At 42.8% G+C, this 18,496-nt stretch overlaps 1 protein-coding gene across 1 annotated transcript; it reads right to left on the minus strand.

Annotated features, from left to right (window-relative positions):
- Positions 1-5,872: 5,872 nt before the first annotated feature.
- LOC138369781 (uncharacterized transmembrane protein DDB_G0289901-like) lies at positions 5,873-11,451 on the minus strand. Its single transcript, XM_069333387.1, has 2 exons — positions 11,352-11,451; positions 5,873-9,150 (listed from the first exon to the last, which is right to left on the minus strand). The coding sequence occupies exon 2, from the start codon at positions 9,135-9,137 to the stop codon at positions 6,159-6,161; it is 2,979 nt and encodes a 992-aa protein (XP_069189488.1). The 5' UTR covers positions 9,138-9,150; positions 11,352-11,451; the 3' UTR covers positions 5,873-6,158.
- Positions 11,452-18,496: the final 7,045 nt, after the last annotated feature.

Below are 18,496 nucleotides of genomic sequence, written 5' to 3' on the forward strand. Positions count from 1 at the left end.
CAGTTTTCTAATAGAAATAATTTTATAGTTTAGCTCGTTTTGTGTAATATCTGCAGTGTATAGTGATAAGATTATATTACGGGAACTTTGCACTTAGTGTGCTCGAAGTTACTCTTTACACATTTATGACAACCATAAGTGTGCTTATTCTGACTATTTACTGTACAGGTATGACTAACCATCCTGTGAGATGGGATTATTAGATGAACGTATAGTTAGTTTTTATTCTACACTGTGTAATCTTTCATATAGAATAGGGTAACAGCACATTGCTGTCTATACCTAAGCTTGTTAATAAAAATATAAATGCATATTTTTTAATTTATAAAGAATTATAAATGTAAGTGTAATACTTAATAAAGTGAAATATAATGCAGTAACTGTAGTATTAAGGACATATACAAACATTAAGGACATAAGCAAATATGTAGGACTGAAAACAGTTAGTTTAGTTCATTTGGACTGAAAATAGGAGAATCCTTTTTCACCCACAAGGGTATAAACCTATGAAACCGCCTACCCGCTGAAGCCGTAAATGTCAAATTATGTTGAATTTTACCTAGATTTACCTGGTAGATCCAGTTTGAAAATACAATTAGGACAAATGGGAAAATCTGTGGTAACCTGTGGCTTTATGTCCGCGTCGAGGCCACTATTGTGTTGGTGGCCCTCAGGTAAATGGTACGCCCTACATAAGTGGTTTCTCCTAGCTGTGTGTGTTATTGATATTGGTAGGCCTTGATATTGGTTTATCAAGACTTCCCCCCCCCCCCCCCACCTGGGCCAACACCTGTGTGCTTTCCCAGAGGAAACGCTTGAACCTGCAACCCTTGCTTAACTCTCGGGTATCTATTTTCTACTGCAGAAGCATTAGGTAAAAGGAAACGTTGCCCAAACGTCTTCGTTCTGCACAGGAATCAAAGCAGAGAAGCTCAGATACATATTGAAATTGAATCGAGAAGAAATTGAAATTAATTGCTAATGTGTTTATTATTACCACAATCAGTTAATTTGTTTTCATATTACATAATATGAAAAGTAGATAATGCTATAATGCAAAAGAATGTTATAACTTAGAGGTGATAGGTTAGCGTAGAGTATGAAATGCCTGAGGCGTGATTCACCTCCCGGGCGCCGCCCTGCAGCAGGAAGTCATTCGCGTGCAGTAATTACTCCCTTCTATATGGTACAGTATTACGGTTTTTGTTAATAATATTTAGATTCAAATAACTTTAATAATCGGATGACGGACGCCACATCTTCACTGCATATGTCTTCATCACTTAGTTTATTTCATTTATTATGCACCCCATACCCATCTTGTGGGGGTAGTGGAAAGGGTTACAGAGGCACATATTTGGCTCAGGGACTGAATCCCACAATTCATTTAGCTAAGCAAGTTACAATCTTGATGAGCTAGTTACAAAATTCAGTATAAGTCGTCACATCAACAATGGGTTCGAGATTGACCACAAGTACAGTTTTTAAATTAAGCAACTGACATATGTGGAGAACTAGTGTCACAATTGATCTGTTTGTCCTGCACACCGCCCCCCATCCAGTGGGCAGCGGTGGATAGGTTACAATCACTCTTAGTTACTACCTACAGTTAGCTTTATCAGTGTAACGATCTTCGATCATTACTTACTATGTTCATTACTGTAACAATGTTCAGCTTTACGCACTATCACCACTTGGGCTGGACGGTAGAGCAACGGTCTCGTTTCATGCAGGTCGGCGTTCAATCCCCGACCGTCCAAGTGGTTGGGCACCATTCCTTCCCCTCGTCCCATCCCAAATCCTTATCCTGACCCCTTCCAACTGATAGAGTCGTAATGGCTTGGCGCTTTCCCCTGATAATTCCCTCCCGCTCTACACACTATCTTAATTACTATAACCAACTTCCTTACACGTTGTGTGTTCAAGAGTTTCTTTATGTATGTTGGCCTGGGGACCATTCAAGCTTGACGCACAATTGATGCTCATGCGGCCCTAGCATGTTGATATGATTTGAACTGTGCCTTGTAAAGTCACGAGTGCTGTCGGGTATTGGGGGTTAAAAGTTTGGCGACTTCCCAATATTTTGTACAGTCTGTGGCAGGGGCGGTGTGAAGGACAAACATAAATTTTGACACTAGCTCTCCACATATGTCAGTTGCTTAATTTAGAACCTGTACTTGAGGTCGATCTCGACGAACCCATTGTTGATGTGACGACTTATATTGAATTTTGTAACTAGCTCATCAAGATTGTAACTTGCTTAGCTAAATGAATTGTGGGGTTCAGTCCCTGAGCCCATTATGTGCCTCTGTAACCCTTTCCACTACCGCCCACAAGATGGGTATGGGGTGCATAATAAATGAACTAAACTAAACTAACTAACTGTGGCAGAGTGGTTATAGTACTGCCAAGGGGCATGGAGACCCTGGCTTACTCTCATTAGGCTAGTTACAGTTTTATATATATATATATATATATATATATATATATATATATATATATATATATATGTCGTACCTAGTAGCCAGAACGCACTTCTCAGCCTACTATGCAAGGCCCGATTTGCCTAATAAGCCAAGTTTTACTGAATTAATATATTTTCTCTAATTTTTTTCTTATGAAATGATAAAGTTACCCATTTCATTATGTATGAGGTCAATTTTTTTTTATTGGAGTCAAAATTAACGTAGATATATGACCGAACCTAACCAACCCTACCTAACCTAACCTAACCTATCTTTATAGGTTAGGTTAGGTTAGGTAGCCAAAAAAGTTAGGTTAGGTTAGGTTAGGTAGGTTAGGTAGTCGAAAAAACATTAATTCATGAAAACTTGGCTTATTAGGCAAATTTAGCCTTGCATAGTAGGCTGAGAAGTGAGTTCTGGCTACTAGGTACGACATATATATATATATATATATATATATATATATATATATATATGTCGTACCTAATAGCCGGAACGCACTTTTCGGCCTACTATGGAAGGCCCGATTTGCCTAATAAGCCAAGTTTTCCTGAATTAATATATTTTCTCTAATTTTTTTCTTATGAAATGATAAAGCTACCCATTTCAATATGTATGAGGTCAAGTTTTTTTTATTGGAGTTAAAATTAACGTAGATATATGACCGAACCTAACCAGCCCTACCTAACCTAACCTAACCTATCTTTATAGGTTCGGTTAGGTTAGGTAGCCGAAAAAGTTAGGTTAGGTTAGGTTAGGTAGGTTAGGTAGTCGAAAAAACATTAATTCATGAAAACTTGGCTTATTAGGCAAATCGGGCCTTGCATAGTAGGCTGAGAAGTGCGTTCTGGCTACTAGGTACGACATATATATATATATATATATATATATATATATATATATATATATATATATGTCGTACCTAGTAGCCAGAACTCACTTCTCAGCCTACTATTCAAGGCCCGATTTGCCTAATAAGCCAAGTTTTCCTGAATTAATATATTTACTATAATTTTTTTCTTATGAAATGATAAAGCAACCCTTTTCTCTATGTATGAGGTCAATTTCTTTTTATTGGAGTTAAAATTAACGTAGATATATGACCGAACCTAACCAACCCTACCTAACCTAACCTAACCTATATTTATAGGTAAGGTTAGGTTAGGTAGCCAAAAAAAGCTAGGTTAGGTTAGGTTAGGTAGGTTAGGTAGACGAAAAAACATTAATTCATGAAAACTTGGCTTATTAGGCAAATCGGGCCTTGAATAGTAGGCTGAGAAGTGCGTTCTGGCTATTAGGTACGACATATATATATATATATATATATATATATATATATATATATATATATATATATATATATATATATATATGTATATATATATATATATATATATATATATATATATATATATATATATATATATATATATATAAAATATAGAAAGGGAGTACCACCTCTAGCTGGAAGAAGGGGCCCCATAGCCTCGGAGGAAACCACGCATAACGCATTAGAGGGAATGTTTAGATCCCCTCCATATATATATATATATATATATATATATATATATATATATATATATATATATATATATATATATATATATATATATATATATATATATATACATATATATATATATATATATATATATATATATATATATATTTATATATATATATATATATATATAGCACAAGTGTTTCAAGAACTGAACCACAACAGTCTTTAAGCCAAGCCAAGTAGTTTATATCTGTGGTAATCAGACAGTGTGACTGATGTAGTAATTACCAAAATTAGATTGGAATATTACTTATGGCACACAATTTATCTCCCAACCTTGAAAACTTAAGATGTAAACTATGAAAATGAACTAAAGCACACTCATTATCATTATATAGAATATCTAATTATCAATGATGTTAGACCAAATGGCATGTGATACCTTTGAAACCATTTCATTTACTTTTTCACATTAGGAGATGAACTCATAGTAGTAGGCATCCATCAGTCTCAGGAGACTGTGGAGTTGCGCTGGTTGTCGGTCTGGAGTGGCGTTTCCATGGCGCAAAGCCAGGGTAGGTTGATACGGGGGGAGAAGCTGTCACCCAAGCAGTAGGTACCCCCTCTCCATGGCGCTGAAAGTCTCCAATGGAAAGGCAAACGCCAATACGATTGATTCCAGCGCCGTCGCAGGAACTGTCAGAACGAGGTTAAAGGCAACAACGAACTGCCCTAGGGGCTCCAGCTCCGTAGGATACCTCGAAGTTGGTAAAAAGAAGGCACGGGGACCCTAAACCCGGAGACCGCCGTAGTCGGGGCCGGAGAAGAACCACCCCAGAAAGGGCAAGAACGACCCCAAGGAGAGCTTGGGCCCCAAGAGCCCCAGGAGGTGAACTTCCGAGTCCCTCACCTACGGGTTCCAGACAAGAGATCGTCACAGCTTCCTTTTACCCGAGGCCGGCTTCCCTCAAGACCCAGCAGAAGGAAGAGTAATAATTATTAATTAATTTTATTTGCACCACAATAGTAATAATAATTGTTGTAATTGTTATTATAATCATCATTACAACAAAAATAAAATTAATTAATAATTATTGAGATAAACTCATAGTGGTTATCATAAACCTGGAGTGCATGTTAACAGTCTACTCACATCCAGTATATAACAAAGTATATTACGAGATGGGGGATATTAGCTGAACCAATTAAGATAGTTCTTGTCTAAAACTCCGTAACCTCTTATATAGATTAGGGTATCGTACAGTACCGTGAACATTAGCTTGTTAGGGGAAGGGAACTATCAGGAGAAAACGTCAAGCCATTATGACTATATAGCACTTGGAAGGGATCAGGATAAGGATTTGGGATGGGACGGGGGGGGGAGGAATGGTGCCCAGTTACTTGGACGGTCGGGGATTAAACGCCGACCTGCATGAAGCGAGACCGTCGCTCTACCATCCAGTCCAAGTGGTTGGGCCATTTGCGTGTTAATAAAAACAAAAATACAGTGAAATATACACTTTATTATATCCCTGCAGCGAACATGCGCATCCAATTTTAAAATTAACCTCTCATTCTACTTATCTTTACTTAAAACATTACATCCCTCACTTTTTATTTGCACCTTATTATCTTGTATGATAGGTATTTGTTATGTCTACTGTGGCTGGTGTTTCCTGCAGTGGTCACAGCCTTCTCTTGCCTGTCCTTGTAGCCTCAGCTTCCAGTATTACCGCTATCAATCTGGCGGCGGCTTTCAACTTTCTCATTTTCTTTTTCCGTTTCACAAAGTCTGGGTTCCTTGCCGGCGGTGCATACACCAGTTCTAGTCTGACATAGGTTGTTGTATATACTAATATATACTGGTGTGTGAGAGATTATCTAACGGGAATAAAAGACTAAAACTGAGCAAATTTTTATTGTACAAAACGCATATCTATGCCGGTGTTACTTGTTTATGTATAAAATATATAGGGAAATATAAATATATAAGCTCATGTACACCTGTAATAATCAATTATAATTTAGAAAGATAATAGTAGTAAACAATATTTGTAACTTCTGCCAAAGTATCTTTTTGAACCACCAATGAACACATGACACCAGTCAACACATTACATAACACATGCAGGTGTAAAAGCTGCTAAAGGTCAGTATAAACGGTGGTGGTGGCGAGTGATATGTTGGAGCTAGCGGTACACTGGGGTGACGGAGGGTATTGTTGGGGGAGGGGAGTTGGTGGTGGTGGACGGCCTACCACCACCACCACCACCACCTCCTCCTCCTCCTCCTCCGCCGCCTCCTCCACCACCACCACCACCTCCAAAACCTCCGCCGCCACCACCTCCATTATGGTTACCTCCACCGCCCCCTCCAAATCCACCACCACCTCCATTATGATTACCTCCGCCGCCCCCTCCAAATCCACCACCACCTCCAAAGCCTCCTCCACCACCTCCAGTATGATGCCCAGCTCCACATAAATCACACAAACCAAATTTGGAAGCTGCTCTTGAAACCCGTCTGTCAGAAGTAACACCATGAGAACCCAATGAACCACCAACCCCAGGTTTGTTGGAGGATGAATCACCTCCACTGAATGAACCATCGATTCCTGGTTTGTTAGAGAATGAACTATCTCCACCGAATGAACCATCGATTCCTGGTTTGTTAGAACTTGAACCACCTCCACTGAATGAACCATCGATTCCTGGTTTGTTTGAGAATGAACTATCTCCACCGAATGAACCATCGATTCCTGGTTTGTTAGAACTTGAACCACCTCCACTGAATGAACCATCGATTCCTGGTTTGTTTGAGAATGAACTATCTCCTCCGAATGAACCATCGATTCCTGGTTTGTTTGAGAATGAACTATCTCCTCCAAATGAACCATCGATTCCAGGTTTGTTAGAACTTGAACCACCTCCACTGGACGAACCATCGACTCCTGGTTTGTTTGAACTCGAACGACGGCCTCTTCCAAATGAGCCATGGATCCCTGGTTTGTTCGAGGATGATGATCCTCCAAAGTGTGGTTTGTTGGAGCTCGAGCCACCTCCACTGAATGAAGTATCAACTCCTGGTTTGTTAGAACTTGAACCACCTCCACTGAATGAACCATCAACTCCTGGTTTATTCGAAGATGAACCCCTTAAACGAAAGAGGTCTCGAGTGGTTCGTGACGCGGACAAAGAAGTGTCAAGATGTTCAGTTTGTTCTTCAGAAAAATCTCCACCTCCATGCCCTCCTCCACTACCTCCAATCTGTCCTCCAGATTGGCTACCGCCTCCAAAGCCTCCACCACTACCCCCCGTCTGTTCTCCAGATTGGCCACCACCTCCAAAGCCTCCTCCACTACCCCCTGTCTGTCCTCCAGATTGACTACCGCCTCCAAAGCCTCCACCACTACCCCCCGTCTGTCCTCCAGATTGGCTTCCACCTCCAAAGCCTCCACCACTACCCCCCGTCTGTCCTCCAGATTGGCTTCCGCCTCCAAAGCCTCCTCCACTACCCCCCGTCTGTTCTCCAGATTGGCCACCACCTCCAAAGCCTCCTCCACTACCCCCTGTCTGTCCTCCAGATTGGCTACCGCCTCCAAAGCCTGCTCCGCTACCCCCAGTCTGTTCTCCAGATTGACTTCCACCTCCAAAGCCTCCTCCGCTACCCCCTGTCTGTCCTCCAGATTGGCTACCACCTCCAAAGCCTCCTTCACTACCCCCAGTCTGTTCTCCAGATTGGCTACCACCTCCAAAGCCTCCGCCACTACCCCCTGTCTGTCCTCCAGATGGACTTCCACCTCCAAAGCCTCCTCCGCTACCCCCAGTCTGTTCTCCGGATTGGCTACCACCTCCAAAACCTCCTCCACTGCCTCCAATCTGTTCTCCAGATTCTCCACTTCCTCCAGTATGATGCCTATCTCCACATACACTACACAAACCAGATTTGGAAGCTGCTCTTGAAACCCGTCTGTCAGAAGTAACACCATGAGAACCCAATGAACCACCAACCCCAGGTTTGTTGGAGGATGAATCACCTCCACTGAATGAACCATCGATTCCTGGTTTGTTAGAGAATGAACTATCTCCTCCGAATGAACCATCAACTCCTGGTTTGTTAGAACTTGAACCACCTCCACCGAATGAACCATCGATTCCTGGTTTGTTAGAGAATGAACTATCTCCTCCGAATGAACCATCAACTCCTGGTTTGTTAGAACTTGAACCACCTCCACCGAATGAACCATCGATTCCTGGTTTGTTAGAGAATGAACTATCTCCACCGAATGAACCATCAACTCCAGGTTTGTTAGAACTTGAACCACCTCCACTGAACGAATCATCGACTCCTGGTTTGTTTGAATTCGAACGACGGCCTCTTCCAAATGAGCCATGGATCCCTGGTTTGTTTGAGGATGATGATCCTCCAAAGTGTGGTTTGTTGGAGCTCGAGCCACCTCCACTGAATGAAGTATCAACTCCTGGTTTGTTAGAACTTGAACCACCTCCACTGAATGAAGTATCAATTCCTGGTTTGTTTGAAGATGAGCCACCACCTCTGAATGAACTATCTATTCCTGGCTTGTTCGAGTTTGAACGACGACCTCTACCCAATGAAAGATGAATTCCTGGTTTATTGGAACTCGATCCACCTCCACTGAATGATGTATCAATTCCTGGTTTATTGGAACTCGATCCACCTCCACTGAATGAAGTATCAATTCCGGGTTTGTTAGAACTTGAACCACCTCCACCGAAAGAACCATCAATTCCTGGTTTGTTCGAAGATGAACCCCTTCGACCAAAGAGGTCTCGAACGGTTCGTACGTTGATAGAAGCAGCGCCAAGTTCAACATTTGGCTTGAAGCTCCTTGCATCACGGTGAGATGTGAGGAATTCACCGGGTGATTTTACGCCTCCGTGGCCTAGGCTATCGATACCTCCGCCGTTTTCATTTCCGCTTTCCAAGCTTTCACTTTCGTCGTTATCAAATTCATCGCTTCCAAAGCCTCCTCCATTATTTGGTCCTACGAAGCCACCACCCGCGCCTCCGGTAGAGTAGGTGATGATGCCTGGGTCACCATCGCCATATTGCTGTGCAAGGGAAGAGGCAGCGCCAGCCACCATGAGCAGCAGCAGCAGCGGCCGCGTCGACAACAAAGTCCTCATAGTCGCCCAGAGCCTGCAAGGAATTCAAAATTTGTTGAAAATATCTGAAAATATATGTATAGCAGCAAATGCATCATTGATACAAACTGAACAATTTGAAGAATATTTATCCAGAACACTTCCTTAAAAGGACAAATGCAGTACATACAAGGAGCAACGGTTTCAAGCTCAACAAGCTACAATGTTTTTCACCCATAGGGTTATGAGCCCATGGAACTGCCTACCCGTCAAAGCCGTAAATACAAAAAACACTGCTGCAGTTCAAAATCTAACTGGATAAAATCGGGAGAAGTGAGGAGGGAAGCACGACATGCCGCTGGCTTCCAGTCCTTGTCGAGGCCACTAGAGATGGTAACTTACGTACATTTTAAGTAAAAATAAAGCTGCTTTATTTTCCCGAACGATTTCACAATGTTAAAAATTTCATCACTCTACTGCATTAATTTCATTTTGCAGTGATTAAAGGCATATATTTTATGACAACTTGACGCATGAAGTACTGGTAAATCTTTTTATCGGGGTAATATTTCCTTGGCACCACCGGAGATCACTAGTTATGGCACCACTGGAGATCACTAGTTGTGGCACCACTGGAGATCACTAGTTGTGGCACTACTGGAGATCACTAGTCGTGGCACCACTGGAGATCACTAGTTATGGCACCACTGGAGATCACTAGTTGTGGCACCACTGGAGATCACTAGTTATGGGACCACTGGAGATCACTAGTTATGACACCACTGGAGATCACTAGTTGTGGCACCACTGGAGATCACTAGTTGTGGCACCACTGGAGATCACTAGTCGTGGCACCACTGGAGATCACTAGTTATGGCACCACTGGAGATCACTAGTTGTGGCACCACTGGAGATCACTAGTTATGGCACCACTGGAGATCACTAGTTATGACACCACTGGAGATCACTAGTCATGGCACCACTGGAGATCACTAGTTATGGCACCACTGGAGATCACTAGTCATGGCACCACTGGAGATCACTAGTTGTGGCACCACTGGAGATCACTAGTCGTGGCACCACTGGAGATCACTAGTTGTGGTACCACTGGAGATCACTAGTCATGGCACCACTGGAGATCACTAGTTGTGGCACCACTGGAGATCACTAGTCGTGGCACCACTGGAGATCACTAGTTATGGCACCACTGGAGATCACTAGTTATGGCACCACTGGAGATCACTAGTTGTGGCACCACTGGATATCACTAGTGTTGGCACCACTGGAGATCACTAATTGTGGCACCACTGGAGATCACTAGTTATGGCACCACTGGAGATCACTAGTTGTAGCACCACTAAATATTCTCCTAAAAAGTTTGCTCTGACTTGCTTGAAAATTGTAGAGGATGTATTTAAATGATGCTGTGACCGGCTACCACGCGTAGCTAGTATAGATAAATGTTGAAGTCTTAACTTTATACATACAGTACTATATGTAAATTCTACTTATAGTTCTTGAACATCTAAAAGTATTTATTAATTTCATTTTTTAATTTTATTTTTGTTTTCTTCCTAGTCATTGGAAGGTAGCAAGATGTGCGCGATTTTCATGACGTAATAATGTAAACAAAGTCTGTAAGTTTAAGCGATCCGTTATTTGGGTAGAATGGCAGTAGATATATAATGAAAGCGTTATGATGAGAGGATAGACCGGCACGCTGGGAGGTATATTTAAGGAAGGCGTTATAATGAGACGATGGCAAGGCACGGTGGGAGGTATATAACAGTATTATGAAGTGACGATCACAAGAGACCAATGATCCTGACCCAACCTTCAAGGCTAGGAGCTAGCAATATTACCTAAATTGAACTGAAGGCCACTGTCTAGTGCCTCGACGAGGACACGAAGCCGGCGGCTTGTCAAAGGTACCCCCCCCCCCAATTTGTCCTAATGGTTTTATTTATTTGTATCTAAAGTTGCAGCAGTGAAATTGAAATGAGTTTCTGAGGTATAAATACACACAATAAACTTATTACAGCTTCAGTTTTACTGTTGTAACTTAAGATCCAAATAACACTGTTTTGTCATTTACGGGTTCGGCGGCTAGGCGGTTCCATTGCTTTATCACTGTATGGGAGAAAAGTCATCTGTTTTATGTCCTACATTGTAGCTTGTTGAGCTTGAAACCGTTGCTGCTTGTTTGTTATGCATGTGGGTATTACTTATGCAACTTTAACGATATGAGTAACTCACACGACTGTGTTAACTGGAGACTGGAAGAGAGGTTATGTGATGCTGGTGAGGACTCACACAGCACTGTCAGTGCGTCTCCAGTCTCCTCGTTAAATACTAGGCAGCGCCACCTTTGTTTACATCCATGACCTGAGGCTTGCTATGCTTGCTGAACCCACGAGGGTTAAGCCTCTCTTCTCTTGTGTTTACCTTATCCATTCTAATTCATTAAATATCCCTGTATAAGCCTTATATGTTCCGTTAAGATGTAGGCATACACAATAAAATTTCCATTTTTATCTCGCCTCTTTATTTATAATTTCCAATCGTATCCTTGACCTCATCCCTTACCAATGTCCTGTATTGGGAAAAGGGACTTTACATAAAAACTGCGCACGTAGACTTGGTCAATGTTGACCTTTTGACGTCACGTTGCCAATATTTAATCAAGTGACAGTGTTAACTCCTCCAATAGCCACGGACACTGTGTATGGAGAAGTCACCGGCAGGCTGGTGACAATGGTCACTCGTGGGTTCTTGGAAATGTAAATTTACCTGTGATTCCTTGAGCCTGAACAAGTATATCTTACTTCCTCAATGAAAGGAAATTACATTGAGGAAGTTCTTGGAAATGTGTACTTACCTGTGATTCCTTGAGCCTGAACAAGTATATCTTACTTCCTCAATGTAAGGAAAAGAAATATTCATTAATCATGCGGTATACTTTATAAGAGTGCAATTATCTCATTAATTGGCATTCCACAACATGATTCTGAGCTCGAGTCAAAACCGTAGGACCGTGAAACAACCTGACAAAGATATTATCATAACTATTAGTGACATATCACTCAACTGTAGCAACACTGTTAATCAAGACCTCGTGACGTGAAGCAAAAAGAAAGTGGATACATATTAGTAGGTTTTACATTACACGCATTGTGTTACACAGTCGATGTTGGCTTGGGAGTAAGTAGTGTGTGAGGTGCATGTTCAGTATTGGTCTTGAGGAATGTGTGGTGTTCCTAATTGTAAGCTGGCTGTTAACAGATGGATGAGAGTGTTTGATATGTAGTGCTTCGGCTATATCTAATCTTATATTGTCGTTGTCTGTCGATTATTTTAGTGTTGATGATCAGGATATCGCTTGTAATGGTCTGGTTGAGGATAGAAACAATATGATATTTGATAAAGCTTTGTTGTATGTCGATTGTTAGGAGCCTTGTAAAACAGAGAGGGGTAACCCTTGGCGACGCCATCTACTTGTTTATACATGAGGCCATCAAAGCTCAAAAAGATGCCTCTTTGGTACATGTTTTCAACTGTTGCCTAAGTATGCAACAGTTGAAAACTGTTGCATACTTAGGCAACAGTTATAGGCAATAGTGTTGTTACTTAGGCAACAGTTGGAACCGGGATGTCAAGCGGTATGAAATCTGAATCTCTTTTTACCGTTATCCATTGTCATTCTAGTCTTCTCGTCCACACGCACGTTAGTAACCAGACACTCATACCACATGCTTGTGATTGCTCATAATAAGTCAACATATTCATTTGGAGACGATGAAACCTGGAAACTGGCAGTCCTTGAGTCTCTGGTAGTGTCAATGAACATAGATTCAGATTCTTTGCGAAAGTTTCATGGATATGTGATCCCATGTGATATGTGAACCTCAGGTTCTTGAACAGTTTAAGGGTTCTGCTCTAGTAAAAATTTTCAGTGGATTACTGTAGTACAGAGCTAAATGTAAGTGTTTGTTGTAATAAAGATTCAGATCTATATATAGAGTTCCAGCACGTTTCTAAGAGTTCTTTAGCTGTTTATGGAATACTCAGTATGAAGTGAGGTTAGAATAGGCCTAGTTAGGTCTCGTTAGGTTAGTTTTATTGGGTACTTACCAATATCCTTCTCATGGCTTTAATCTAATTTTGCACTTTATAATATGAAACTGAGATGGTACCTTGCAGTGTTCAGGAAATTGTCAGAAGCCAGGATTAGAAATAGTTTAGTCTTGTAGATGTTAGGTGCACAAGACAATTTATGGTTCCCTTGTCTAGAACAGGAAGTCAGCTAACTCCCGGGGGACCTGTTCACTGCTAGGTGAACACATACATCATGTACTAACCTAGTTGTACTCTCCTGTTTATGCTTCCTTTTGACCTCATCACTGGTGAGCTCAAATTCCTCCAAGGATGCTTGGTTTGACGCCTCCTCTCTTAGTACAGGGGCGTCTCCTTGCTCTATTGTGAAGACCTCCTGGAGTCTCCTGGACCTCATAGAATGTGGGTTAGGAAATAAGCCCAAGCGATTTGCCTGCTTGAGAAAAGAACTCGGATTCAATTGGTTGTGAAACGACAGCGCTAACTATTACATAGTGGTTCAGTGATATTAATAGTGAAAGTATCTTTGAGGAAATTTATTGAATTTAATAAGTTTTTTAGGTCTGTGTTAAATGGAAGTGTGTCAATTTAATTTTTTATTTATGTAATTCGCAATTAATACGCAGAAGATCTTTCTTGTATTTGTTTTTTTGTTTTTTACTTGGTATCCGTGAGTATTTGTGTTAGTTCACTGTAAGTTTATGTCATTTACAGTGTTAGAGTTAGTCATCAGTATGTACCGAATGGACACAAGTTCGTTTTCTAGGTAAGGCGAGACGTTTGGGCACATTTCCTTACACCTGATGCACCTGCTCATCTAGTAATAGATAGGTTATCTTGATGTTATCTTGAGATGATTTCGGGGCTTAGTGTCCCCGCGGTCCGGTTCTCGACCAGGCCACCTTTTTGTTACACTTCCCCAGGAAGCAGCCCGTAGCAGCTGTCTAACTCTTGGGTACCTATTTATTGCTAGGTAACAGGTGCATCAGGGTGAAGGAAACTCTTCCCGTTTGTTTCCGCCTCCGCCGGGGATCGAACCCGGAACCTTAAGACTACGAACCCTGAGCGCTGTCCACTCAGCCGCCAGGCCCCTAAACCCATAAATTTATCAGTTTTTGTGGATTGCATCGTGGGGAGAGTCAGTCTTGGCCTGGGGGAGCTTTGATAGGCCTAACAAAGTATCTCCGACAAAGGGAACAGTTAAGAGAGCGGAGCCATGGCCGCCATGAGGAGCGGCCGTGTTTGATCAGTGTGGCTGAGGCAGTAGTGACATTGAGGTGTGGGCAGCTCCTACACAACATGGCTCCACAAATCTCGCTTTCTCATCAAAATCCATATCGTTAGGTTAGGATGTACTGGCTTAATTTAGCCCTGGGGCCCTGACAGCTGAGTGGACAGCGCTTTAGATTCGCAGTCCTGAGGTTCCGGGTTCGATCCCCAGTGGAGGCGGAAACAAATGGGCAGAGTTTCTTTTACCCTGATGTACTTGCTCACCTAGTAGTAAATAGGTACCTGGGAGTTAGACAGCCGCTACGGGCTGCTTCCTGGGGGTGTGTAACAAAAAGGAGGCCTGATCGAGGACCGGGCCGCGGGGACACTAAGCCCCGAAGTTATCTCAAGATAACCTGAAGAAGATAGACTGCGTTAAGCTCGGTTGGAACCGGTTAGGTTAGGTTACGTTACGTTAGGTAGGCTTCGTAATCCTATGACGAATCATCTTGTGTACGACGTGACTTGTATGCGTGGCAGTAATGCCAGCACTAAGTTGAGATTGAATGAAAGTGATAGACTGATACTAACTCCAGAGGTGTAGTTTCAGGGAGTTATAACGGTGAACAGTGTCTCACGCTTTACGTAACTCAATAGAAACCATTCGGATATTCGTTCTTGTGAAACACAGTGTAGGTTATATATGACAGTAGATGTGGTATTGTCTGGGCTTTAAAGAATCCCATCAAGTTAAAGAGAATTTAGTGTCTGGCATCATAATTAATTAATTACCGGCTATACTTATAAAACAGAATGTCTGTCATTCCAAAGCTGAAGTTCAGACGCTTGGGGCTAGTCTTCTTAAACCCTTCAGGGTGATAGGGGACTGTCATAGGCAGGTCGGGGTGGGCCCCATTGCCCCGTCTAAGGGGAGTTGGCCCCAATGGTCGGTGGATATGAAATGGTGGCTACTGAGTCCATAGAGTTTCACGACCTTTTCGCAATAATACAGAAACGTTACACATTACAGTATTATGGAATAGCACACCACTGGCGTGTCCTACATTGTGACGTCATTGACACACCACTGGCGTGTCCTACATTGTGACGTCATGCACACCACTGGCGTGTCCTACATTGTGACGTCATGCACACCACTGGCGTGGCCTACATTGTGACGTCATGGACACACCACTGGCGTGTCCTACATTGTGACGTCATGCACACACCACTGGCGTGTCCTACATTGTGACGTCATGCACACACCACTGGCGTGTCCATGACGGTTGAGGTACACGGCACAGCTGAGGGATCTCCCGCGCAGCAGCCAGCTGACGCCCGCCCTCCATGACCACCCGCCGACACCACCTACACCTGCTCTACACTTGCAGCCAGCTTTAAGGTGTAGAGCGGAGCAGCTCAGTTTATGAGAGCGGTATATCAGCCCGCAGGTGTAGTAGGTATTAAGGAACCCGTGTGATGGAGCCGGGTGTAGGGCCTCGATTGCTGAGTAATGTTTCTCTGTATCCCCGACTGTGTCCACACCACCACTCTGTCAACATGTCCTTCGGTGTTCTTAGAAACTCTCCCCCCACCCCAGCCCTCCCCTCCCCAAAAGACCTCCCCCCCACACACATCTTTCTCCCTTCCAAAATACACACTCATGATTCTCCGTCCCCCCCACACACATCTCCCTCCCTCCTCCACCCACACAATTCATTCTTCCCCCATACACATATCCCCCTACATCCCACACACACATTCCTTCCTTCCTGCCCCATACATATTCCCCTCCTTTTCCCACATATATCCTCCTCTTCCACAGAAACCCCTCCCTCTCCCCCAACACACATACATCCCCCCCTTTTCCCATCCTACGCACACACTCCCCCTCTCACACTCCAGCATATACCCTCCTCACTCATACAGACATCCCTCTTTCCTCTACGCACACATACCCCTCCTCTCCTCACTTCACACACCCCCCTCCCCCTCTCCTCACACACACACACACACACACACACATCCCGCTCCTCCTTCTGCCCCCCCCCCCCAAGGGAAGGTACTTCATTGGATAAGAGAGTACCTAAGTAACAGAAGACAGCGAGACACTGTGCGGGGTGAGGTCTCAGATTGGCGAGACGTCACCAGTGAAGTCCCGCAGGGTTCAGTCCTTGGACCTAAAATGTTTCTTATATATGTAAATGATCTTCAAGATGGTATAGAATCATTCCTCTCATTGTTTGCTGATGATGCAAAAATTATGAGGAGGATTAAGACGGAGGAAGACAGTATGAGACTACAAGATGACCTACACAGACTGCATGAATGGTCCAACAAATGACTACTAAAGTTCAACCCGAGTAACTGTAAGGTAATGAAACTAGGCAGTGGAAACAGGAGGCCAGGCACAGGATACAGAATGGGAGATGAAGTCCTTCATGTAACGGACAGAGAGAAGGATCTAGGAGTTGATATCACACCAACCCTGTCTCCTGAAGCCCACATCAAAAGAATAACATCTGCGGCGTATGCGAGGCTGGCTAACATCAGAACTGTCTTCAGGAACCTGTGTAAGGAATCATTCAGAACCTTGTATACCACACATGTAAGATTAATCCTGGAGTATGTGGCCCCTGCATGGAGCCCGTACCTTGTCAAACACAAGGCGAAGCTTGAAAAAGTTTAGATATGCCACTAGGCTAGTCCCAGAACTAAGAGGCATGAGTTATGAAGAAAGGCTGCGAGAAATGCACCTCACGACACTAGAAGACAGCAGAGTAAGAGGAGACATGATCAATACCTACAAAATTCTCAGAGGAATTGACAGGGTAGATAAAGATAAACTGTTTAACACGGGTGGTACGCAAACAAGGGGACACAGGTGGAAACTGAACACCCAAATGAGCCACAGGAACGTTAGAAAGAACTTTTTCAGTGTCAGAGGAATGCAGTAGGCAGTGATGTGGTGGAGGCTGACTCCATACACAGTTTCAAATGTAGATATGATAGAGCCCAGTAGGCTACGGAATCTGTACATCAGTTGATTGACAGTTGAGAGGCGGGACCAAAGAGCCAGAGCTCAACCCCCGCAAGCACAATTAGGTGAGTACACACACCCATCTCCCCCCCCCTCCTCCCCACAAAATTCCCCCTCCCTCACCCCCACAAACGCATCTTACTTCCCCAAGCAAGAGAACGTTGCAGGTGAGCGGTGTGTGTTGGTCCCAATTTTACCCAAATTGACACGCAATTTGAAAAATACGATGGATATTTGAAATGTTATACTTGAGTGCTATTTTTGAGCGTAATTGAGGGTGATTGCAATACTGTTTCTGGAGTTTTAAACTTAGTCATTTTTATAAGGAAATTTTACCATAAGAGAAAACGGAGATTTTTAATATTTTGCCCAAATTGACACGCAGTTTGAAAACTACGATGGATATTTAAAATATTATCATTGAGTGTTATTTTTGAGCGAAATCTGCCATCAGAACACAATTTTATGAACAGCTAAAAAACATAAAAAAACACAATTTCAAACTTCATTGTGGTTGTACTGGGAGTCGTGTCCAGTTAGAGGGGAAGATGGCCGCCAACCATCATCAATCAACCATCCTGCAAAGTTAGGTGAGGCTAGCTCTAAGCGTCAGGGGCCAGATTCACGAAGCAGTTACTCAAGCACTTACGAACCTGTACATCTATTCTCAATCTTTGGCGGCTTTGTTTACAATTATTAAACAGTTAATGCGCTCCGAAGCACCATGAGGCTGTTTATAACAATAACAACAGTTGATTGGAAAGTTTTCATGCTTGTAAACTGTTTAATAAATGTAACCAAAGCCGTCAAAGATTGAGGAAAGATGTACAGGTTCGTAAGTGCTTGAGTAACTGCTTCATGAATCTGGTCCCTGGCCTCCAAGCTTGGACAGACAAGCAGATAGAAATCTTCTTTTATAAATACAGAAAATATGCAAGTAGGTCACCTAACCAGGTGTGGCCATAACAACCCTTGCTGTTCATAGCCCTAAGTCCAACACCGGACCTGATAATCCGTATAAAGGTTCAATTTGAAGTCA

The sequence above is a fragment of the Procambarus clarkii genome, chromosome 29, assembly GCF_040958095.1.
Source record: "Procambarus clarkii isolate CNS0578487 chromosome 29, FALCON_Pclarkii_2.0, whole genome shotgun sequence".
Classification (NCBI taxonomy): domain Eukaryota; kingdom Metazoa; phylum Arthropoda; class Malacostraca; order Decapoda; family Cambaridae; genus Procambarus; species Procambarus clarkii.

What these genes read in the sequence shown, in the direction of transcription:
- LOC138369781 (XM_069333387.1), bottom strand. Translation starts at nt 9,137, where the DNA reads ATGAGGACTTTGTTGTCGACGCGGCCGCTGCTGCTGCTGCTCATGGTG.